The 26,674-nt window shown below is 31.9% G+C and overlaps 1 protein-coding gene across 1 annotated transcript; it reads left to right on the top strand.

Annotated features, from left to right (window-relative positions):
* The first annotated feature begins 599 nt into the window (after positions 1-599).
* On the top strand, positions 600-5,087 carry LOC125592671 (probable glycosyltransferase At5g03795). Its single transcript, XM_048768027.1, has 5 exons — positions 600-699; positions 795-1,373; positions 1,677-1,807; positions 1,882-2,230; positions 2,304-5,087. The coding sequence occupies exons 2-5, from the start codon at positions 927-929 to the stop codon at positions 3,015-3,017; spliced, it is 1,641 nt and encodes a 546-aa protein (XP_048623984.1). The 5' UTR covers positions 600-699; positions 795-926; the 3' UTR covers positions 3,018-5,087.
* Positions 5,088-26,674: the final 21,587 nt, after the last annotated feature.

Below are 26,674 nucleotides of genomic sequence, written 5' to 3'. Positions count from 1 at the left end.
AAATAATAAATTAACAATATTTACATTTAATATAATTATAAAAAATATCAAAAATCATAAAATTATAATAAATATAAAATTTATATTTAGAAAGTTATAATTTTAATTTTTGAAAATTTATTTTAATTGTTTTTATTATAAAATTTTATAATATAAATTAAAATATAATAGATATATTTTAATATTCATAATTTCAATTTTAAATTTTTTATTAAATATTTTTACTTTTGTATATATATTGTTTAAAAAAAAGGAAATTTTTTTTACCCTCTTGCAACCGTCCGCAACCGCAAACGCTAGCTGGAACCAGCTTTTGAATTTATAAAATTCGGAGCGGTTTGAATCGGTTTAGAGTGATTTGAGTGATTGTTGCAAATCGCCGACAACCGGTACCAACCGCAAAAGCTGCGTTTGCGGGTAGTAGCGGGAAAACCAGTCGCCCCTTAGTGTATAGACTGGCAAACGCACATGTCAGCTCACACTAGAAAGTAGAAAGTTAAAATATGATTTGATCCGAGTTTGATTATTTCTTAAATTAGACTAAAATTTAAGGTTAAATATAGACAACTCAAGCTATTAATAAGGAGGAGAATATATACATTAACATTAACATTACCGTTATCCTCCACTTCTCTCCCTCTGGATCGAGAAAAATAAATCTCCGATCCATTCTTATCTCCAATCACCGTAAACACCAAGGTACCACGTTCCATACTTTAACTCGAATTAGGTTTTTTTTTCATGCAGTTAATGGAATCTCAAATGTATTCTTCCTTGTTTTTGTGTATTATCAGGTTTATTTGATCTACTTCTAAACTTAGGGTTTGTGAGTTTGATTCGGGGATTCAAAAGAGAATCTGCCAATGGAGCGTTGTTTGTTGCGTATAGAAGAAGAAACGAGTTAGGGTGAGATTTGATTTGTGTAGATGGTGACGATGAAAAGCCCTTTGAGGATATTCATAGAGGTTTCGATGAAGGAATTGATTAGAAGTTTCAGGAGGCAAAGGATCAGATGGAGAAACGCGTTTCTTCTCGGTTCTATAATGACCACCATTGTTATTCTTCTTCACACACCCACATTTTCTATCTTCTCCGATGATGAAGAAACCGAGTCTTCTTCTTCGCCTATCTACTTGAACGGTTCTCTTCATTTGAATATCCAAATTGTTAGTGAAGCAAAGGTTGAAAGCTTTCCTTCTCTTACAACGACTCCTGTAGTGAAAATGAATTCTTCCTCCGAGATCAAACGTGTAGATGAAGAAACCAATCTACCGAGGAAAAGACAAAAAAGGAAGAGAAGAAAGAAGACAAAAGACGATCTCATTCTCACTGATCCTCCACCAGCACCACGACATATTCTTTCTTCCTCAGAGGTTAGTAATATCAGAATCATTAGAGCATCCGCATTCAAAATATCTCATCAACATAAGTATTTTACCAATTACTGTATATTTAATAGAAAAATCTTTCAAGAAAGTTGAAAACCTCATGTGGAAATTTCTAAAATGAGAGACTTTCACGTGAGTCTTTCCAACTTTTTTGGTGAGGCTCCCCAATTAGATAGTAATATAATTGGAGAAACACTGATGTTGAGATATTCATAATGCGGATAGTTTTAGAGGTTTCAAAGGTTTCTCTTTGTTTTTGTCCTATCTCACCTCAATGGACTTGTGCAGAGACGTGCTCTTTCATTGCCACCAAAGGAAGCTTTAGCTTTTGCAAAGCTGGAAATTCAGCGAGCACCTGAAGTCGTGAATGACACGGAACTGTTTGCTCCAGTGTTTCGTAATCTCTCAATTTTCAAAAGGTATATACTATATAAGAAAGACACAAGTGCTTTAAAACCATAGTTTAACATAAATGTGTGTCACCTTGTTTTAGGAGCTATGAGCTTATGGAACTTATTTTAAAGGTCTACATATACCCCGACGGAGAGAAACCGATATTCCATCAACCGCATTTGAATGGTATATATGCTTCAGAAGGTTGGTTCATGAAGCTAATGGAGTCAAACACACAGTTTGTAACCAAGAACCCTGAGAAGGCTCACTTGTTCTACATGCCGTACAGTGTGAAACAGCTTCAGCATGCTATCTTTGTTCCTGGATCACATAACATTAAACCTTTATCGATCTTTATAAGAGACTACGTCAACATGCTCTCCATCAAATACCCTTTCTGGAACCGCACTCACGGATCAGATCACTTCCTCGTCGCTTGCCACGATTGGGTATGTAATATGTTTTATATGTCAAAATAATAATCGTTTAATGATGTCTTCTAAAATCATCATTGTATGTAAGGGTCCTTACACGGTGAGCGAGCACCCGGAGCTAAGACAAAACACTATTAAAGCTCTATGTAACGCAGATTTATCAGATGGAATCTTCGTCCCCGGAAGAGACGTTTCTCTCCCGGAGACTTCCATAAGAAACGCCGGGAGGCCGCTCCGTAACATAGGAAACGGAAACAGAGTTTCCCAACGTCCGATCCTCGCTTTCTTCGCTGGAAACCTCCACGGTCGTGTCCGTCCACAGCTTCTAAAACACTGGAGAAACAAAGACGACGACATGAAAATCTACGGTCCGCTTCCGCACAACGTAGCTCGTAAAATGACGTACGTGCAACACATGAAGTCAAGCAAATACTGTCTATGTCCAATGGGGTACGAAGTGAACAGTCCACGAATCGTTGAGGCTATATATTACGAGTGTGTCCCCGTAATCATTGCTGATAACTTCGTCTTGCCGTTCAGCGAAGTGCTTGATTGGTCTGCGTTCTCAGTGGTTGTGCCGGAGAAGGATATTCCACGGATTAAGGAAATACTGTTGGAGATTCCGATGAGGAGATATCTGAAGATGCAGAGCAACGTGAAGATGGTTCAGAAACATTTTTTGTGGAGTCCTAAACCTAGAAGATACGATGTGTTTCATATGATACTTCACTCTATTTGGTTTAACCTTCTCCATCATAACCAAACTTCTACTCATGTTCCCAGTTTCAGACAACATCCTTGATTATGTCTATATATATAAATACAAAGTTGCACTAGTTGACATACTCGTTCTTTAAGGCCCATATTGAGTATTAATCGGCTTAAAAGATGGCTCAAATGATCCCCCATCAGAACCAAACTTTTACTCATGTTCTCAGTTTCAGACAGCATCCTTGATTATGTATATATATATAAAAACAAAGTTGCACTAGTTGACAGTCTCGTTATTTAAGGTTCATATTGAATATTAATCTGCTTAAAAGATGGCCCAAGTGATCCCCCCCCCTCCAATGTACAGTCTACTTGGTTTAACCTTCTCCATCAGAACCAAACTTATACTCATGTCCCCAGTTTCAGACAGCATCCTTATTATGTCTATATGTATAAAAACAAAGTTGCACTAGTTGACATGCTCGTTTTTTAAGGCCCATATTGAATATTAATCGGCTTAAAAGATGGTCCAAATAATCCCCCCAATGTAGAGTCTATTTTTCCGTATATTGGTGGTGAAAGATGACAAATTGTTCCGATCCAATCAGATCTCTTTTTCTTTGTAGCACCATATCCATATTTGTATTATTAAATACTAGATCTAGACTTGTGCCTTGCACAGATTTTGCTATATATATAAAAAAACAAAGTTGCACTAGTTGACAGGCTCGTTCTTTAAGGCCTATATTGAATATTAATCGGCTTAAAAGATGGCCCAAATGACCCCCCCCCCCAATGGACCCGTGCGTTGCACGAATTTTATTTGATGTTATCACTAACACATAAAAAATGAAAATATTGTTTCACTTTAGTTCTTGGATTTTATGATAATTATGATAATCTCTAGTAAGGATAATGGTAAAACAATTTAAAGTTTTTTTTTTTGTGCAACCCATAATTTAAAGCTATATCAAGAAAAGAAACACACCAAATATTTTTCTTGTATGAAAGAATTTCCGATTTTAAGCAATAATTTTTTTGTGACAAAATCCAGGAGAGTTTAATATTATATATTGATGTGAATAATTGTAATAAATTTTGGATTATGATTTCTTAAAAAGAAAATTTACTATTTAAATAGGAAATTTTATTATTTAGAAGGAAATTTTGAAATATTTATTTTACAATTTTTTTGTTTTAATAAGAAAAATACTATTAAATAATTCTTTTGTGTTATTATCTTATTATATCTATCTTATTAATTATGATATATTTTAACACATGTCATCATCCTAAATTTTTAATTGTCATGTGTCACCATCATATTAATTATCGACTTTGAACTAATATTTTGCTATTGGTTTAGGATTTTAAAAAAACACTATTAAATAATTCCTTTGGGTTATTATCTTATTATATTTATCTTATTAATTATGATATATTTTAACACATGTCATCATCTTAAATTTTTAATTGTCATGTGTCATCATCATGTTAATTAGCAACTTTGAAAAACCAAGCTTTATATAATAAGATTTGATATAAGTTTTATAATTGGGTATGAAGTATAAATTTACTTTTATTGTTGAAATAAGTGTGGACATTGTGACCAACAAAAACTGTATCATAAAACTTTTATTTTAGGTTCAGAAAATGTATTAGCTAATTACACAAATGATAAGGTCATATACTTAATCAAACTCTATATTACTAACAGCAAACAAATTATCTATTAACAGAAAATCAACAAAAATATCTTAATTGTTTGAAGATATATAAATTTATTTGATTTAGGAAAATATCCTCATAAATAAATTAAGCCGTTCTTGCTGCTAAAATAAATAAATACCTGCAGTCGTACATGAACGTATGTCCGTATACATAAACCTAAACCTTTTTGTATCAACCTATTAAAAACTATTTTTGATCAACCTGTAAACCTAAACCTTCCGATTATCCTAAGAGAAAGAAAAAAAGAAATTTTAAGTACATCGAGCAAAACTGTTTCGGTGATAGTCGTGAAGTAATTAAGGTATTGCTTTAGGAATAAGTAATGGCCCATATGATTTAAACAATTGGACCAATTCCATCGACCATCTATAATTGTGACATGTACATCGCTGATGGGCGGGTGGTCCTCTACGTATTATTATGTGTCTACGTGTTAGTAATCCCCACATATCATATACATTACTAAAACAATACTTGTGTTCAGTAAGTTTTATAAAAAAAAAAAAAAAAAAAAAAAAAAAAAAAAAAAAAAAAGTTTTATATTTAATGGAACTTTTTGACACTTGACTTCCACCACCCATTGGCTTAAATTGCGAAGGTATGTCCCAACTACTGCCACCATGCATGTTGCGTTTTTTCTTTATGAGAAAACCAAGCTCATGATGTCAAGTCCACGTAAACCATAAAGAATGAAGACTTTAAACATTTTATGCAAATTTGTCCACCATCGTATATTTTAATAAACATAATTATTTTTTTGAAATTTATAATTTATTATTGTATGATAAAAATATATTAAAAATAAATATAAAATATTTTCTAAAACGATTTTTCTAAACACAGGAAGATGTATTTAAACCTTGTTCTTATATTGAGAGGGTTTTTTCTTCCTCCAACCTTGAAAGACACTGGATAAATTTAATTTAATACATGAACTTATCTACCAAAACATGTTTAGTTAGGATATTAGCTGCATTTTATGACATGTGCACTTTATTCAACACGCTTTTCCCGTGTGTAATTTTTCATGAAACATGTATATGTTTCGTCTTTGCATGATATACATAAAGTTTACCCAGGCCGTCCTTGAGCACATACCTGAAAAATATTTGTATGGGCCTACAATTTTTGTAGTTTTTAGGGCCTATTTTTTATTTGAGTGTTAGCACAAAAATATATAAGATTCTAAAACGTATTCAAACCGATAAAAAATAAAATCTTGAGTTTATTTATTTATTTTATAAGGGGAAACAAAAATAATAATTTTAGAATGGATAGCACGTATTAGTTTTGAGGGCATTTTATTTTGAATTACAAATTTGATTTAATTTATTAATTATTATTTTTATTTTGTATTCAAATTATGACACAAATCGATAAAATAATAAGATAATACTTTGTTGAAGATCCCATGTTTATATACAGTCTCACTAAAATCATAATTTAATAATTTCTATATATAAAGTTCCTATAAGTATAAATAATATATTGTACTGTTTGTTTTCGATTTTGAATGGATTTTTTTTATAATATCTAAAAATTTGTCTCTAAAACACATTTAAATTATATGATACATATCTCATATACATTAAATAATATAATAAAAAGGATATGCAGGTCGAATGTATAAATTTTAATGAATATATAAATAGTGAATCAAGTTATTTTTTCTCATTAAATATATATATTTAAAAATTATTTTTTAAAAATTAATAATTCTGTAAATTAATTAATTTATATAATGCCAACATTATTAATAGAGTTTTGCTGTATTTTTATTTGTCCATTTTCTCAAACAAATAGTTTAGTAGTATTGACATTAGCACTACATTATTAAACACTAAAAATGAACTATAAGTTTCTGTCTAACATGAAAAGTTTCTATAACTTCCATAAAGCAATACTTTTACACTTTAAAAAAATAGTCACATCCACATAAATTGCTACATCAGTTGAATGTCAAATTAATCAACAATACCAACAGAAAATGTTCATATTTAAACAACAACGAAAAAGTTTAAAGCAAAAAAGAAAACAACTACAATTATTAATATAGCAGTAACCCACCATCTAACAAAAGTTCTATATTAGATCTTCAACAAAGAGAAAGATTCACAAGAAAACATATTTCTCCACTATATTCAAAAAACAAAAGAAAAAACAAATAAAATGGTATCATATACTTTAGTCAACAATTATAACTCAATTTACTTTATGTTTAAATTTTAAATGAATTTACTTTATTACGATTATCAGCTTTTTATTCTACTTTTACTGATTCGATCAGTTATAACCATTTATGCTATTTCATATTGTCCTAAGCAATTTTAAAACAAAATAATATACTATAATCGTTAATCACTATCAAATGAAGACTAGTAATAGTAATATAAAATGAGTTGACACTAATGCATAAATAAAAAAATGACTGATGTCAAAAAAAAAAGTTTAGAATGTGCCTCGAAAGTAGGTGACAAAACTAAAAGACCATTTGAAACATCTTATCATTTAAAAGTTTTAAAAATCAACCTTTTTTTGTCAACTATGAACTTTTTATTTAATATGGGTTTGTTGGTGTTGTCTAGTTTGTATATTGTATATATATACACATATATGGAGTATATGATAGTCGTAGATGTATGTATATGTGTATTAATTTATGTATGTGGAAGACAATGATGAGAGTAAACGTGTCGCAATCGAACATGGATTTGCTCGACGTGAAATTTCTACATCACTATCTTGTTTTTCCCAATAGGATTCTTGTAAGTGTATGAACCACAACTTTTGGTACCCGCCTTTATTAAACAGCGAGATTTACATTATTACACACAATAATTCAGTCGAACCAACCACATACGAACACACACACAATTAATTTACCCAAGAATGATAAATTTACGGTGACATGATTTATGTTTAACATATTCTCTAGTTACAGAAAACATATTCCCTCTGTTTTGAAAATATATGTTTTAAAATTTTCACACATAGTTAAAAATATACAAAATTTTGATTGTTAATGCATTGTTTTCTTTTTGTAATTCCCTGAACTTTTTGAATGGATACAAAATAAATAAAATAAATAATCAAATAACTATAAAATATTCGTATAAATTACACGCTTAACCGTTTCTAACTAGCAAAATCGAACCAACTCAAGTAATACTTTCCCTTCTCTAATTTAACTTTTCCAACTGATCGTCAATATAAAAATTAATTTGTTCATCTTAAAACATTTTTAGGTGATCAAATGTATCAAATAAAAAATTTACATATATATATATATATATATATATTAGAGAAATTGGACAGTATGACCAACAAAAATTTTATAATTAGGTAACTAACTAAAAAAAAATTTGATCAAGATATTCAACGTATTTTCTAAAATATATACCAAACTACCCTTGAAGACAACCGGTTAACCTTTTTCTCCTGTCTTCTTCAATATTTTACCAGATATCTGTAACTAACAACTACATCTGTTTATTATTTTTTTATGTTTTCATCATCAATTTATTTCTGTTAATTTTTTTTTTCCGATCAGCGATTACTCTATGGAATCAAAAGATCAATTCCTTCCACCTTCTGTCTTCGCACTCTGTTTTGCTCATTAATATCTCAAACAGAACTGGAACATCCACAATCTAAGATGGACCTGGGATATTATGTAAATCTGGTGATGAAAAGTAATGGTGGTGGACAAATGAATGTGTGTTGTGTCGGAAATATATGAGGATATGTAGAAGATGATTCGGCAACTACCCAGTGTAAAAAGGTATATAACATAGTAGTATTATTTGCAGAAATGTAATTACTATACTATTTAATATATACACTCCCGTTGTATTTCTATATTATTTCAATGAAATGGAACATGATGGCATATTAACATTTCTCTTTTTCGTATTAATCATTAAGGGTTAATAAGTAATATAACGTTTATTTGTTTAATGATTGAGCAGTGTTATTCTTTTTCACCTTTCAAACTACAAAACTATATAATCTACAATGCTCTGGTATTTCTATACCATTTGCGCTAAATGGAATAGCTTATTTTTCCTATTCACATATTCTTTATACGTATTATAACTTTATATCGTATCTTATATTTGGGGTTTAGGATTAATGATTAGAGTTTATGGTTTAATACAGGTTTTGGGTTTAGTGATTGGAGTTTAGGGTTTAATATTTAGGGGTTGGATGATGGGTTTAGTATTTAAGGGTTGCGGAGGGGGGGGGGGAATGGGTTTAGTGTTTTGGGGATGTTAGGGGAGTGTTGGTGTGGAGTCTATAAATGGAATAGTATTTTATATTTGGGTATATTTTAATCTACAACGCTCTTGTATTTCTATGTCATTTCCGTTAAATGGAACAGCTCTTTTTTCTATTCACATATTCTTTATATGTATTATAACTTTATATTGTATTTTATATTTGGATTTAGAGTTAATGATTAGAGTTTAGGGTTTATAATAGGGTTTGGGTTTAGTGATTCGGGTTTAGAGTTTAGTATTTAAGAGCTGGGGAGGGGGAATTGGGTTTAGTGTTTTGGGGATGTTAGGAGAGAGTTGGTGGGATCTGTAAATGGAATAGTAGCTACTTGATTTTATTTTGGAAAACTATTATATTTTATACTGTATTATTTATAAAGAATTTATAACATTATTTTGTACCCGTAACATAACATCATCAATGATGTGTTAATCGTTGTTTCTCTTATTCAGTAAACCGCGATTATATCTCTAAGCTTCTTGCATGCGTCTTCCACCATAAATACCACAAGACCATATAACCAATAATCCAATACACATACTCATCATCAACGATATAATCATTATCCTCATCCACATGTTCTTTATGTCGACGTTATATATTTTTTTTTGTTACCGATTACCTGGAAAGAGGAAGGACATAACCGGCACAATTGTACACTAAATGTTATTGAGTTAATAACGTCAAAATCAGTGTCATATTCTTCATTTCCTTTCCAAAATTGGTTAGATGGCAAATTAACCCTATATATTAAGAGAATCAAACAACTTTTCTTTTCTGTGTGGGTTAGATAAACGACTTTTCTATTCTTACCATATTACTTTGGCGATAATAACAAGATCCATTACGTATTTTCATTTTTAGCAGGTCAAATTTCAAATATATGTTCATATAATTTTTAATCTATTACATATGATGATCAATTACCTACGATATTGATGAACAACTTACCAAACAACGCTTCCAAATGCAGTTTCATCATAACATTCGAATTGACTGATGGTCGATGGACATGCTCTCTCTGTAGCACATGACTACAATGAATGGAATGGTTATGAATGTACGACATTTTCGATGGACATGCTCTTTCCATAGAACATAACTACAACAAAGGGTTTTGCCTGCAATATTTTGAAACGTTTGACATTTTTCTAAATTTGCAAGAAATTGCATCATCTGAAAATCTAACCTTAAACTTGGTACAAAAGTCTTTAAACCGAAACCCTAAAATACCCGAATGTTCCTATATTTCTATATCCGAATGACCAAACCCGAATCGGAACCAAACCGAAAACCAAACGGGTACCCGAATATCCGAAAAACAAGTTTCAGCTTTTTCATATAAGATAAAATATCATTAACCCCACTCGAAACCATGTTAGACATGAAGAATGAGAACATTGTAGCCACCTGACCACATTATCTTTTATGTACTCCCTAATATTATATATATATATGGTACTTATATATTAAATACATCAAATACTTATGAAAATAACACTTTAGTGACTCGAACTCTAGTTGGATTGACGAATATGCAAGTGTGTTACCACTAGACAACTTAGATTAACATGTTAACTAAAATATTTTGTATATATATTTGCTCATAAATTAAACGGGTATCCGAAACCGAACCGAAACCAAACCAAAACCGAACCGAAACCAAACCAAAATTTCATAAGTACCTATTAGGTACAAGAATGATTTATCCGATATATCCGGAACCGAATGGTTCCTACCCGAAATCAAACCGAATACCCGACTGCCCAGGGCTACTAGTGATTAAACAATTTGTTCTTAATGTGAATCTTGCATGTTGAAAACATCTATTTTAATCATTCAGATTATTAAGTGATAGATACAAAATATATATTCTATTAAAACAAAAGTCAGAACTTCTATTCTTGTATGATTGTTTATTTAAATGGAACTTCTTTAGAAATCATATATCATTATTTTTAATTAACACTTTGGCATTATTAAGATATCGCATCTCATATAATCAACCCATATAACAACTTCACCTATAAAACTGTTTTAATTTTATTTTTATTTTATAAAAAATATTTTAACAAATATCTTACTAAAAATTAAATACTTTTATATAATAACAATTAATTAATTTCCTAATTAGTAGTATAATATTATTCAAATCATATTAATGAATATTTTATTATAAAAATAAAAACATTGTATGCTATTTTCATAAACATTCTAATTATAGTCAATATTATATTAAATAGATGTTACATGAATTTAATAGAAAAATTATATTCTATAAAAAAAATCACAACTTCTATTCATGTGTGATTTTTTTTTTTAAATGGACTTTTCCTAGAAATCATATTTAATTTATTTCCATTTACATCTTGGCATTATTAAGATATCACATCTTATATAGTCAAAACATATAAAAACTTGGAGAAATTTTATGTTTACCACTTTCATGGTACCACTTTTCATCTTTACCATCACTAAAGGGATATTTTCAAAAATACATTCTTCATTAAGTGGCAAAAGACTCTTATACAATTGTTATCTATATATATATATATAATAAATCATTATTTAAATAAATAAAAAAAATAATTTTCTTATGTTTTTGAATTATACTTTCTCAAATTCAAACTTTTTAAAAAAAATTAAAATTTATGTTTGAAAATATTTTTTATATTTTTAATTATTTATTTATATATTTATTAGAATACTAAATTTCACATTCCAAAAATCTTACCCACCCCTCAACTCTAAATCCTAAGTCTAGATTAGTTAACCCTATGGGTATAAATGTCTTTTACCCTTCATTAAAAGTGAGAGTAAAAGTGATTAGTGTAAACGTGAAAAGTTGTAATATGAATGTGGTATTTGTGGCAATTTTCCTACAAACTTCACCTATAAAACTGTTTTAATTTTATTTTATAACTATAAAAATCTGTGAACAAAAAATCTTACTAAAACTGTAAATATTTTTGTATAATAATTTATTTATTAATTTCATAATTAGCACTATAGTATTATTCAAATCAATGTTAATTAATATTTTAATGTAAAATAAAAAATAAAATGTGTACGCTATTATCATAAACTTTCTTATTATAGTCTATATTATATTAAATAAAAGTACTATATGAATTAAATATAAAAATTATTAAATTAACTTATTTTATTTTTAAAAATCTTTCATTTAAAATATGATTCACCACTAAAAATGGTTTAAATTCGTAAACTATGAATAAAATTTACTATAATAATAATTCCAAATTATTTAAACATAACAATATATTCACAACTTCTATGCATGTGTGATTTTTTTTTTTAAATGGACTCTCTCTTGAAATCATATTTAATTTATTTTAATTAACATTTTTGCATCATTAAGATAGCACATCTCATATAATCAAACCATATAACAAGTTCACCAATAATTTTTTAAATTGTATTTTTAATTTATAAAAATATGTTAACAAAATATATTAATAAAAATTAAATATTTTTATATTAAAACGCATTAATTAATTTCGTACTTAGTAGTATAATATTATTCATACCAATGTTAATTAATATTTTATTAAAAAATAAATAAAAATTTTGTATGTTATTTTCATAAACTTTCTAATTATAGTCTATATTATATTAAATAAAAATTATATTAATTTAATATAAAAATATATATTCAATTGAAAAGTCACAACTTCTATTCATGTTTGATTTATTTTTTTAAAATGGACCTTCTCTAGAAATCATATTTCATTTATTTCTATTTACATCTTGGCATCATTAAGATATCACATAACAACTTCATCTATAAAACTGTTTTAATTTTATTTTTTAATTATAAAAAATCTGTTAGAAAAAAAAATCTTACTGAAACTTTAAATATTTTATATAATAATGTATTCATTAATTTCGTAATCAGTAGTATAATATTATTCAAATCAATGTTAATTAATATTTTATTATAAAATAAAATATACAATTTTATGCTATTTTCATAAATATTATAATTATAGTCTATACTATATTAAATAGAAATATCAAATTAATTTATTTTATTTAAAAAAATCTTCCATTTAAAATATCATTCACCATTAAAAGGAGTTTAAATTCGTAAACCATGTATAAAATTTACTAAAATAATAATTCGAAATTATTTAAACATAAAATTATATTTTCTTATAAATTCTGCTATATACTGAAATTATAGATGCTAAATTATATATATGTATTTTTTTTTTTGAAACAAAGCAGGGAAATATAAATGATCCTAAACAAATATCTACTCTATAGTATAACGAAATAAATTTTAAAAATATTTTGTATGCAAACAGTAGAAGTTAAAAAAAATATTTTGAAGGGGACGCCTATTTTTATTATTTTTTATTATGAATTTATTTTATTGTATTTTTAATTATATTATTATGTAATAACAATTAAACAGAAAGTAAAATATATAAAACAAATGTTTATTTATTAATAATGTCAAAAAAATCTAAACAATAATATTATAGAATTACATTAAAATAACATTAAAATGTAAATCATATATTTAAAATGTTTACGATTGTATCAATGTTATACATTTATAAAATATCTAAAAACTTTGGTATGTGCGGACCAAGCTCTAGTTGTAACTAAAATTTAACAATAAAAGATTTAGTAACTTTTCTCGTTGTACTTAAAACTAGTGATGACTTCGCAAGACCACCTCTATTATTCTTTTCAAAAAAAAATATCACCTCTATTATAGCTACTCAAACAAGAAAACTAGAAAAAAACTTTTGCCCGCCTTAGTTTCAACTCAGAGTCGCATATGTAACTAACCTAGACTTGGTAGGTTCACTTCCAAGCTATCTTGGGTACATATTTGGTATCTACACAAAAAGAAAAAGCAATCCAGGATAGACACTCTTGAGGCTTGTTTTGCTCACTCATCAACTTGTTTTTCTTTCTTCTTTTTCTCAGTCAAGAACCTCTCGTTTGTACTCGTGTATGAGATGCTAGTTATAGTAATTGTAATAAAAAGATGATATTTCAGTGATACATTAGTTATGTATTGAAATAGATAAACATATCTCAACTAAATGATATGTATATGGAATACACTAGCTAATCTCAAAAATATTGACTCTACTAAAGTTGAGTATTTGTATTCCCTACTTATGCAATTTATTATAAGGTGATGATTGTTTCATTAGTTTTTAGTTTTAGTTTTTGGTTTTTAGATTTTAGTTTTTGGTTTTTAGATTTTGGTTTTTGGTTTTCAGCTTTTGGTTTTTAGTTTTTGGTTTTTAGATTTTGATTTTGGTTTTTGGTTTTGCAGTATTTTTTTTATGTTCAAAAATTAATTAATAGATTACTTTAAAATAATACAACAAAATAGCCATAAATATTTAGATTTTACAATTAAAACTTATCAAAATACTGTGATTATTATTTTAAAATAAAATACAATAACATATTTTAATTATTATATTTTTATGAAAATATATTATATAATATATATATAAATTACACATAAAATTATGAAACTAATTATAAATTTTCTTATATAAATTATTTATATTTTCTTAAAGTTGAATGGCAATTTTTATATTTCAGGATTATACAATATATTGTATTAATAAAACATATTATGTTTTATAATATTTGTTATTTTTAATGTGACTAATAATTATTAAAATAATTCAATTGTTTGTTTATAGAAACTAATAGCTAAGTTATAATATATAAATTGATTTAAAGATATGAAACACCAATTAAAATATTTCACATTATTGTTTAAATAATATCTAATGTATAAAATATTTTATGATAATTTTATTTTTATGAAAATATTATTTATTAATTATTAATTAATTAAAATATATTAGTTTCTACAAAATAAAATCAAAATTCGTTTTTCTTCATAAAAGGTCCCAAAAGTTGGTTTTTGGTTTTTCTTCATAAATTGGTTAAATTTTTCAAAAACTAGTTTCCCTAAATTTTAGGGAATCTATTTATTGAAAATCTTGATTGGCAACTCAAATAGTTTTTACAAAAACAAAAACAAAAACCAAAATCTTGATTGGATGAAAAATAGTTTCTACAAAAACAAAAACCAAAAACTAAAGCAAAAACTACAAACAATCAAGCTCTTAAACACACTGTTTGACACTGTTCTTTTCTCTATATGACCATGGTATCCCTATCGAGCATGGAAGCTATTGTGGACATGATCAAATCTGTAGAAGAGATCTTTGCAAATGGGGATAAGATCGTTATTTTGCTTACTCTATCATCACTATTTACCCCAAAATTTTAGTGTGTTAGGTAAATTTTTAATATCTAACTTCTTTTAGTATTTTGAGCCAATTTACTCTTAAAAGTTTGGATATAAAGAACAGTTTAAGAGGTGTGGATGATAAAGACAAGAAGTGATTCCACTAAGTCCACACCTAATCATTATATTTTGGATTAGTCTAATCATTTATCATAAAATGATTATATTCTGATTAATGTTGATTTTGGAACATACGACTACAGTATAGAAAAAAAAAATCTTAGCAATCAGTAGAAAATGCTTAGGTAAAAGCCCCACGTTACTTAAATTATGTTATCTAAAATAAATTTATGTGACTTCCTCTGTTTTATTAGAGTATGAATTAAAAGCTCTCCCATTTTGTAAAGAAAAATACGACGAATAAGGAGGTAATAATATTAGATCTTCTAAGTAAAGGTTTAGGATTCTCAATTTCGATCTACTCTTCGCCATCACTGTCCGCACCTATGATATATTGAAAATGCATTTATTTCAGGCTCTCAATTAATATAATTTTATTTGGGGTTCTAAAATTTAAAATAATTTTTAATTAAATGGTTTAGATTTATTTTCAAAAATCATTTCAACGAGAATTTGACTAACTCACTTTCTGAACTCAATTATTTTTGTTCCTATATGAAGCATATTTACTTAATAAATTTATTTTTGTATAGTCTTAATTTTGTGTATTTGATGAAGATGATATATTGTATTAGGAAATTGTTTTAGATATAATTGAAAATAAGTTTATTTTGTAATTATTTTCGTCAATTTTTCAATTTGATTAGTATAAGCAGTGTTGTAAGAAGTTTTTTAAACAACTGTTTAGACAGTGCTTAGTCGCTAAACCATCTAAATATTATTATGCATAAATTATAATAATTAATATATTATAGTATAAAATATTTTTAAATAAAATTATATGAATTTTATAATTTGTGACTAATAATATTCAATATAAAATACTATATCCGTACAGTTATAACTTCTAAATGTATAAACTGTTTAATTAATAATCTAGGAGTCTGTTAATCCGTTTAGTGTTTAGCACTTTCTTGAATGATAGTAATAAGACTAATAATTTTTTGTTCAATAAAATTGTACTTTTAACTATATACACTGAACAAAAAGTAAATATTTAGTAATAAATGTTTTATTCGTACCTAGCCGACATGAACATGGAATTAATTTCTAGACGCAATGTCTCAATATTAACAATTAGGTCTAATCAAATCACTAAATAAATTAATTGAAAAATCGGTATAATAAAAGTGAGAATCGTTATTGACATGACATCCGCAATTAAGTAAATACGGAATGCAGCATCAACAGCTCAATCATATTCATATTCATATTCAATCAAAACTGCTGCTATAATTTAACAATGATGTTAATTTGGTGTAGGGATTGCAATACACGGTTCACAAACTCCCACACAAGCACTACCTTAATATAAGGCATATTTATAAAATCGTTTCACGGTATTTCTACTAATATTAAAAATTATATATCAGAACAATTATAGGAAGGATGGTGTTTCGACATTTGCCGCTAAATACACAACAAGATATACATCTAACGTTAGTACAAAACCAATAGCAGCTTTCATCGGCGTGTCCGAACTTGCGACAGAAGGTGTCTTAGGAGGTGTTATTGGTTTGTATATTTTGATTGATTTAGAAATCCATATAGTATTTATAAATCCAAGTAAAATATGCAAATCCGGAGGTTTTCCCTCGGATTTAAGTTTTTATATTTTTAACTAAAAAATCCAAACAAATCCATTCAAATCTATTATAAAATCAAATATATTAGTAAATCCGTACGATTGAATAACACTTGATTTGATATAGAATTTATGAATCATTAAACCAATAACACATGATTTTAATACAGATTTGAAAATCACATAACCAATAACACTAGATTTTGTTTGGATTTTCAAATCCATTAAAATACAACAACCAATAACCCCTATTTAGTCATTTAAATATGTTATAATTTGTGGATGAAATGTTTGAAAATTGTATACTAATTTACAAATAGATAAATAAAAGAGAGAATTAGCTCAATATACATAAATTAACAATTTACACATGATTTGACATATTTGTAGATTGCTCTACATTTCTTACATTGGATTTCTAAAAATATTGTTCTTCACACTCTCTTTCCTCTTACACATTCTTACACATTTTTATATTGGGAAATTTAGAAGATAGGGTAACTTTCAAGTTTGAATTAGAAATTTGGACAAGCCCATGTTTTAATTAGGTTGTTGGGCAACCTAGTAGAAGAGAGAAGAAAAAGTGGACAGTTTTAACATTTTGGCCCAACAATCTTGAGCTGAAATTCGTGGGACCAAGCTGTCTTTTGCCCAGAAAAACTTGCCTCTGGAAAACCGACACACGCGCGCCGGATGTGCGTGTAAGAGACGATTTTAATATTATATTATTTTAATTTCAGAAGGAAACATGGTATTGGGCTTCGTTTTTGGGCTATTTGACCCCAAAACTTGAAAGCCTTATATGTGATGATTTCTAGCGGGAAACAACGGCTCCAAGGTGGCCATTAATGACTGGTGACTTTGGAAAACATGTGTTTTACTTTAATTTATTAATTAAAAACAGGGCAAATATTAATTATTTAATACAAAAAACGTACGAACTCTATCTCTTTGCCTGTCTCCTTGTTGATGAGTAAAAAAGGCTACCAAACTCGGGAACTTGAGGCAGCGAATTTTACACACAGAGGCATGAGCTGCATCCGATATGGTGAGGGAGGAAAGGGTATGGCGGATGGTGGGTGTTCTGTATCTAGCATCGAAGGTAAATCATATATAAGCCGTACACCATTGCATTTATAACATTATAGTTATGGCTGAAATCATTTATTACAGATTTGAGGGTGTTCGGAATTCAGGTGTTTTTTTGTACGAAACTATATTTATTGCTTCTGATTAGCACATTGAATTTTTAAATTAATTTATGTTCTATTTTTCGTAGGTGTTCACGATTCATACATCGTTGTAATCTCTGGACGGTGGATTATGTACGGCACTGGTGACTGGGATTTTAAACTTGATAGCGACCGTATAGGGAGCGCTGTCTATGCGAAGTTGATAACTTATGTTGAAGCCTTGAAGCGGGCCATTCTTGAGTCATACGGTCTAGTTGGAACGTCTGTTGCCGTTGAGATGTCATATTGGCTTCGTGAACACGGATCTTGTGCTGTTGGTGAAAGAGAAGCTCCTGTTCAAATTTCCAACGACAAGGATTTCGACTTGTTCTCTTCGGCACGTAAGGTGGACAAGTACATCAACGTATTTGTCACATTCAAAGAGGAAGTAGATGGGAAAATCCTTTATCTGAGGCCAATGGGGAATCTTTTGAAGTCCAAAGAAGTTGCCAGCAGCAACGAAATGCAAGTTGGGAGTACGTCTGCTGATGTGCACACCCGGAATGAAGTTAATGACGGTGAGACTGATTTGACCGAAGATGAAATAATTCTGATGGGAGTTGCGGAAATTGAAGCAGTTTATGCCTCAAATTGTTTTGGGATGCGTGAAGTGGATGGAACTATATGTGAAGTTCAGAATAAAGTGGACACGACTGAAGATGCTGCGTTAGGGGAAGGCGAAGATGACGACGATGAGGATTATGATTACAATTTATGGCATGATTTTGTTGGACGAAATTGCGAATGGGACGATGATAAGGATGATGATGGAGGGGTAGGTGGTGGTTGTCGAACGAACGTAACATATGGAGGTGTACGTGGTGAGGTGGTGACTAAAACGAGGAGTGGATGAACTAATCCTTCTTCAAACAAAGGCAGTGGTCCATCTACAAACAAACAGCGTACCGCAAACCCACCATCAACTTTCGAAGATTACGTAGATGAGGGTAGAGATTACATAGGCTCATCTAGGATTTCGATGGAGAATATTGAAGAAGCAAGTAACAATTTAGGTGTCAAGTCAAGTGATCAAGTGGCCGACACTGAGAATCATTCAGATCCAAATCAAGAAGAGGACCCAAGTTTGGACAACAACTCCCAAATGTTGGTTCTCCAGACTCCTCCAAAGCCGTTCAACATGCATACTCGGGAAGTTGACGACAGTGATGATTTAGTTGGGCAGGTCCCTCAATGTGTTTCGTCTAGACCGACACATGATACCTCTAATGGAGTATACGAGGATGACGACTTTGTCGAACCGGTACCTATGTGTGTTTCGGGTGGTCAGACACATGAAACTCCGGATGGAGAAGACGAGGATGACGACTTTGTCGAACCGGTACCTCAGTGTGTTTCGGGTGGTCAGACACATGAAATCCTGGTAAGAGAAGACGAGGATGACGACTTTATTGAACCGGTACCTCAGTTCTCGAAGCCGTGAGGAAGACGCAAGAAGACGTCGTGAAAAGGATAAGGCTGATGACGAATCAATCATGAAATCCGTTAATGGGCTTAATGACCATGGGTTAACCAAGAACTGAAACCTATTAAGTCCATATTTGGGACAAAATTTAAAGTTGTGAAATTGGACTGAAACCTATTAAGTCCAAATTAGATGGGCTAAAACCATTTGGACATGGAATGGTTTATGGTTCTATTTTGGGTTTGGACAATTTGGACTACGTACAATTTGGACATACCCATTGGACATGGACAACCCAATTGATTAAACAGTATACGAATACTTAAGGTATACGAGAGAAAACATAGAACATTGACGAATACTTTAGGCATGCATTTACCACATTAAGCATTGTTCTAATTCCGTTGTCGAGTATAACATTAGCTGTTATTTTGGAAAGTGACGTATACCATCAAAGCTAGGAGACAAACTCCAACATCGGTTTATCGTTTCTTTACTCATACAATTATCATGAAAACATAAGATTCGGTGTACAAAAACTGACGGTATTCGAAAAATGACGGTATTCGAATACTGACGGTATTCGAATACTGACGGTATTTGAATACTGACAGTATACGAATACTTAAGGTATACGAATACTTACGGTATACGAGAGCCCAAAATTTAAAGTTGTCCAATTGGACTGAAACCTATTAAGTCCAAATTAGATGGGCTAATGTCAATTAGGACTTAAGAAAAATAATGCCCAATAAAATGCTTTGTCCATTTGGACATACCCATTGGACATGGACAGCCTAATTGACATCTCTATTCATAATTCCATTAGTATTTATCTTTACTCACTTTTGATTGATTAAACGGTATAAGAATACTTAAGGTATACGAATACTTACGGTATACGAGAGAAAACATATAACATTGACGAAATACTTAAGGTATACGAGAGAAAACAGATAACATTGACGAATACTTAAGGTATACGAATACTTAAGGTCTACGAATACTTAAGCTATACGATAGAAAAGAGGTAACATCGAGGATAACATAAATAAAGTCCTAGAGGATGTGAGAAATGTTGCAGCATATCCAAAATAGCCTGCAGTTTTTACAAGAACCTTCAAAATCGACTGTGTAATCATGGCCATAAAGGCAGCTTGGTGACCTGATGACCTCATCATCCAAAAATTTGAAAGATGCACCATATCTGTTCATGTATGGCGCTCCAAATGATATCAATCGCCACTCTAGATCAGCTCCTAGTCCAACTATCGCATCCGAGCGAAGGTCATAGTGATTAGCTGCAAACTGCTGAAACAGTTTACTGGCTTCCTTGTCATTGCCAATACACACGTTGAAAATGCCGACGGCTAAAGTAGATAAATCATGATTTGGGACATTTGGTTGCAATATTCTAATACATTTCTCAGGACCTACCATCAGTGCTGCATAGAGCCCTTCATAGTAGATAGCGTTTGTGTTGCCAGCTGTTACGCACTTGATGAAAAACTCCCAAAACTGACCACCAGTGCAGATTTGACATGTTGCAAACGTGACCATTGGCTGAACATTACACTTCCTTAAGACGGAGGGTTCGTGGACAAGTGCATAACCGCGTTTCCCAGCCCGCAAAATACCACCAAGATAGTAGAATGAATCCGCTCCCACCATCTCTATTATTTTACACAAAATTTCTTCTGGAAGATTGGAGATGTTTAGAGATGCCATACTATTGAGTTCTGTTGGAGATGTTTATCACACGCATTGAATATGTATATATAGAATAAAGAAATAAACAAAGGAATCTTATGAGTTAATAGGAAAGTTATTGTCCCCTCCCACATTTTGTACCTAACACACTCACGGGAATAGTTATTGCAATCAATTTTTAAATTTTACACTAATACTTATTAAATGAAACAGTAAAAACACCAACTACTTCTGAAATTATTTTCCTTTGAAACAAATAACTAAACCCTAAACCCTATACCCTAAACATGCAACCCTAAACCCTAAATCCTAACTATATAAGAAAGACGATGTAAAACCATCAAAGATAAACTGATCTGTTTGAATTATAGTGTCTGGATAAATGGAAAGATACAAAAACCGTTTAACAATTCGGTTTAACAAACGAAATGAAGCAGGCAATATACACGTCTTCAACCATCGTTTTGAACTTTTGCGTTTCCAATAAATTCTTCATAGGTATCCATCGCGTATTTCTGACGGAATATGTCCACCATTTTGTCATCGATCTGCCCCATATCCTCATAGGAGTATCCCGCTGCATGCATTTCCAGAAATTTGACCGCGCATGGTCCACAGTCATCAGATCTTTCGTTGAAATAAATATTGTCTGGACGCACCCATGAAAATGCTTGGTCTTCTTCAGGATGACTACTATCGGAAGGAGGCGAAAACGCAGCTAAGACATGAGGCAATGCGCGTAGAAGATAAGCCATGTGCTTGTTCACCTCATTATCGGACTCATTATGGGAAATGTTGCAGTCCAAAATCTCCACTTGTCTGCATGTCAAGTTAATCACAAGACCAACCCAATGATCTTTTCCCCACATCATTGGGGCGTACACCCTGTCCACATCAACCAACAACCCCTTCTTGTCATTCCGACGCCGCGTTTTTCCGGTGAAACTGTAACTGACAAGCCCTCCCTAGTTGAATCCCAATTTATCTGAGGCCTTCTCGAACTCTGCAAACTTTGATATGATGCCCGCAATACTGAAGTAGTCTACAAATCTGCACCTCCCACTCAGGTAATTGCGTCCATGTCGCCTTACTAGCATACCAATTAGCACAGAAATGTGCTGAAAAATATGTACAAACCATTAGAACATTAAATCGGTTGAAATCCGTGTTGTAACTTGAATAAACCAAATTAAGTTCTGATGATTTGAATACCTCGGTACTGACCCAATTTGTTGGCCTCGCCAACGACAGGAAGAACTTATTTGAGACATGGATCCCAATAACAATTTCAAATTCCCTGAAATTTGAAAACAAACCAAAAGTCAATATTAAACATTTGACAGTCCAAGAATTTTATATAGTATATCCAAACAACTTACTGTGCCGGATTCTCGCGGAGAATTGACTGAAACTCTTGAAACTGCGCTATCTCCAAGTCTGCTAAGGGCGTATATTTGGGTTTCCTGCAGCTTTGGAAAAGCTTCTTCAGTCTCCTGTCTGGGGTGTACACTCCTCCAATCTTTGTTGAACGTCTCGGAATACGCTTCGTCGGGATGTCATCTTTTTTTGTTGAGCTTATTGGAATACATTTCCCTCCTAGCTCTGCTTTTTTTAATGACCTAGTCAGATATCGACTCAGCTTCGAATTCCCAACGTTTGGTGTGCGAGATTCAGTCATCGGATCATCCTCTGGCGGTGTCTTGTAATCTTCAGAATTTGTCGGTGACGCTTTACCACCTTGTTCCTCCGGCGGAAGGACGTAAGATTCAGGATGAGACCAAACGGTAAGCATCCTACAAGTGTTCTCCTGTGGATCTTTATACACATTGTCACTCCGTGTCCCCTTTTCAACCTCTTCTGCTAACAAATTTAGCCCTGATATTGGAGACCCATCTCCCCCTCGCCCTGACAACGTTCAGATATAGCTCATTCAAATTCTTCGATTCAGATGTAGTTTATATGTTCACCTAACAACTTGGATGTATACCTGACAAACTCAACTGAACTCCTGATAAAAAAATCCGAACACCTAATCAACATAATCTGTACACCTGGTAAAATTAGCTGAACACTTGACTAACTAAGATGAATACCTCTGAAACTCACCTAAAAACTATCAAACAGATCTGTAAACCTGACTACTTAAGCAAAATACCTCTTAAATTAACCTGAATACCAGACCAAACAAATCAGTATTCCTGTACACCTCATAAATTAACATGAATACCTTAACTAAATAACCTGAATACCTGACCAAACAAATCAGTATTCCTGTACACCTCACAAGCTAAAACGAACAACTGATAATCTACGCTGAATACCTGGCCAAACCAAGCTGAACAGCAAACATAATATATTTAGAGCCTATAAATTCATTGTTATAATCTATTTACCTCCAACGGTTCCGGGAGAGTTGGTTTAGCTGGCTTTGATACAGTTTCTGGTCCAATAGGCGTTGAAACATCGGCTTCTGGAATCTTTGCCGACTTCGAGAAAGAGGGGCCTTCGCCCGCCATTGAATCTACCTACACGTTGAATTTTCCTCAAAAAAGTTAGACCGGGATTCAGGCATTGTTTATCATTACAAATTGTAGGAGCAGTTTGATTACCTTTTCCCAGAAGCGAGCATTTGGCGTGCGACCATCACAATGATTATCATGCATTCTCATCGTCTCCTCATCGCTAAACCCATCGCTGTTGTTCTTCTTATGTTTCTTACTATCAGACCCAAATATTTCAGCTTCATCATTACCATCACCACTGAACGGACGTCATTTCTTTGGAACTTCCATGCCGGTTGGGTCAGCGTGACCGTTGTCTCTGTTTGTTTTACCCGCTGCTGTGTTTTGCGGAACCGTGGACGAGCCTCCCCTATCATGATGCAACCAGTCAAAAATCTCGTTCCGCAATTTACCCAACTGGGTTTTCAGTTCAACTCGTATCCACTCTTTGAGCTCTTGCTCCTTATCTGATAAGTTCCCTGGTTCAGCCTGTTTACATATCCCACGACGAGGTCGAATAGGACGCTCAGGCGCCTGAGTCGAACTTCCACGTTCATCACAGGCTTTCCCAAACCGCCTAAACGGCTTTTGACACTTTTTTTTGACACCAACACCTTCAGCCTTTTCTGCTGCCTTCAGAGGTGGAAGGGATGAATCACCTCCTCTAAAGTCTGTTGCTTTGAACTCGTGCCCTTCCCGCATTCGACGAACTAAGTTATCTATTCGGGGATCGATTATTTCTTTCTTCCACTTTGGATCCCCACCTTCATCTGGGATTGGATACGTAACAATAACCTCAAACAAAGAACACAAACATTCATAAGTACACAAAGTTTGAGCGTCTTAACTTCTGTTTTGCAAATAAGATAGACAACAGCATTGTACCTCTCTTTGGGTTTCCACCAGAAGTATGTCTTCAAAATTCAGAAGTGCATTTGTTGAGTCGCATCCTTCTGGTTCTTGCAAGAAAGAAGTGGTTTTATTAGGTTCGGGAATTTTCTCAAGCAATGAGGGGATAGCTTTAAAAGCAAAAAGTTGCAGCGCCAGAGGGAACCCATAACACGCTGTTGACTGCTGTTTCAAACGAAGGCGCATGACCGAAAGGGATTTATCCATTTTAGAAGGATCAGAAGGTTGAGGTGGTGTCAATCTAGACAGAGTGCTGACGAATGCCTCTCTCCCCATGGATATTGAAGAAATGATCCGGTGTCTTCCAGCATCTCGACGTAAGCAGGCGTCACACGAAGAAGTTTGTGACCACAAACCAGGAGCCCATCTACAAGCGCAATGAGAGCTAGTGGCAACCGCTTCCACTCAGGAAGACTAGGCTGTTCAAGCATACGAAGAACATCTGGTACAGTCACGTCTTCATCTTCAGTTTCAAACAACTCTTTCCACATACGTCCAGGTGTGGCATCGATAGATTCTGACCCGTTTCCTACTTTTTCCCTTTCAGGCTCGCATTTCAGCCCGGTGATGTCTCCGAACTCACGCAGAGAAAAATGTAGTGGCTTGTCTGCAAACAAGAACCAGAGCTCATATAGGCGCATCGTAACCAGCTGACGGCTGAGGAGAGAATGTACAAGTTTCGCAGAGTTAGAGCAGCGCGCTACAGGTAAGTGGAACAGAGCTCTAAACTGACTTCCTAGCAGACAATTCATTTCAGGGGAGCCTCTTAGCAACTTCACTAACGATCCAATGATACTCGCCTTTGAATAGATGTTCAGTCGAGGTTTGGCAGGATAGCAATTACGTGCGAACAGTCTTTCCGGGAAAGTCGGCCTGGTGACAATAAATTCCGGCTCGGTGGATGCAGCTTCGTCTTGTTCAGTGGATGCAGCTTCTTCTTGGTCGGTTGATGCAGGTTCGTCTACTTTTGACTCCGTGGTCATTACTGAAATACAATGACCAAATCCAGACATTTACCCAACGCTTTATTTTTAAAAACTTTTCCCAAAGAATTTCACAGCGGAGCTTAGTGAAAGGAGATACCTTCATAACGAGTTCTACTTTTGCCTTCTCGGGGAATTTACTTGGGAATTGCTTCTCTATCACTGGCGGATTGACTACGAGTCACCCTCCTCGAGGGCGTTACGCTGGACGGGGATACCATGCCGATCTGGGTTCAGTCGAGGGTGGTTCTTATGTGAGAATCTTCTTATGTTTGGTTCTCAATTGCAGCTGTTTAAAGGTGGTTCTGGTATATTTTGATGGGATGTTTTTGTTTTTCTAATTTTTAATTTTGTTTTTGTTTTTATTAGGTCTTTTTTTGATTTTTTTAAATAAAAAAATAAGCGGTGGCACGGTCGTAATATCAAGAACCACGCGCGCCCTCTGTCGACATTTCACACTTCTCGAAAAGGCGATTTGCCCAATTTGCTAATTTAAACTTGAGGTGTCCCAACTCCCTAATATCAAACTTGCGATTTGCCCAATTTGCCAATTTTTTCTTTTATATTCTATTTTCTCTTACACATTCTTCCACTCTCTTTCTTTTTATATTATCTTTCCTCATATACTTTCACATTCACTTTTATCTTATATTTACACATTCACTTTATTAGTCTCAATTTAGAAAAACCACGAGCATATGAAAAGAATATATTTGGAGAATCTTCCAAACAGTCTAACAACAACGACAACACATAAAGGTTTCAGCTAATGTAATTTATAGTCGCTAAAATATAGTGTTATATATGATCTAACATAACATGTACAAAATAACAAATTATATATTAGCTATCATAACATGTACCAAGTAACAAATCATCTATCAATTTTTTATACAAAATTATATATCAGGTAACAAAACATATACCAGATAACAAATATTTTATCAGATAACAACA

This window comes from Brassica napus, chromosome A1, assembly GCF_020379485.1.
Source record: "Brassica napus cultivar Da-Ae chromosome A1, Da-Ae, whole genome shotgun sequence".
Taxonomy (NCBI): Eukaryota; Viridiplantae; Streptophyta; class Magnoliopsida; order Brassicales; family Brassicaceae; genus Brassica; species Brassica napus.
This window is presented reverse-complemented; position numbering and strand designations above follow the sequence as displayed.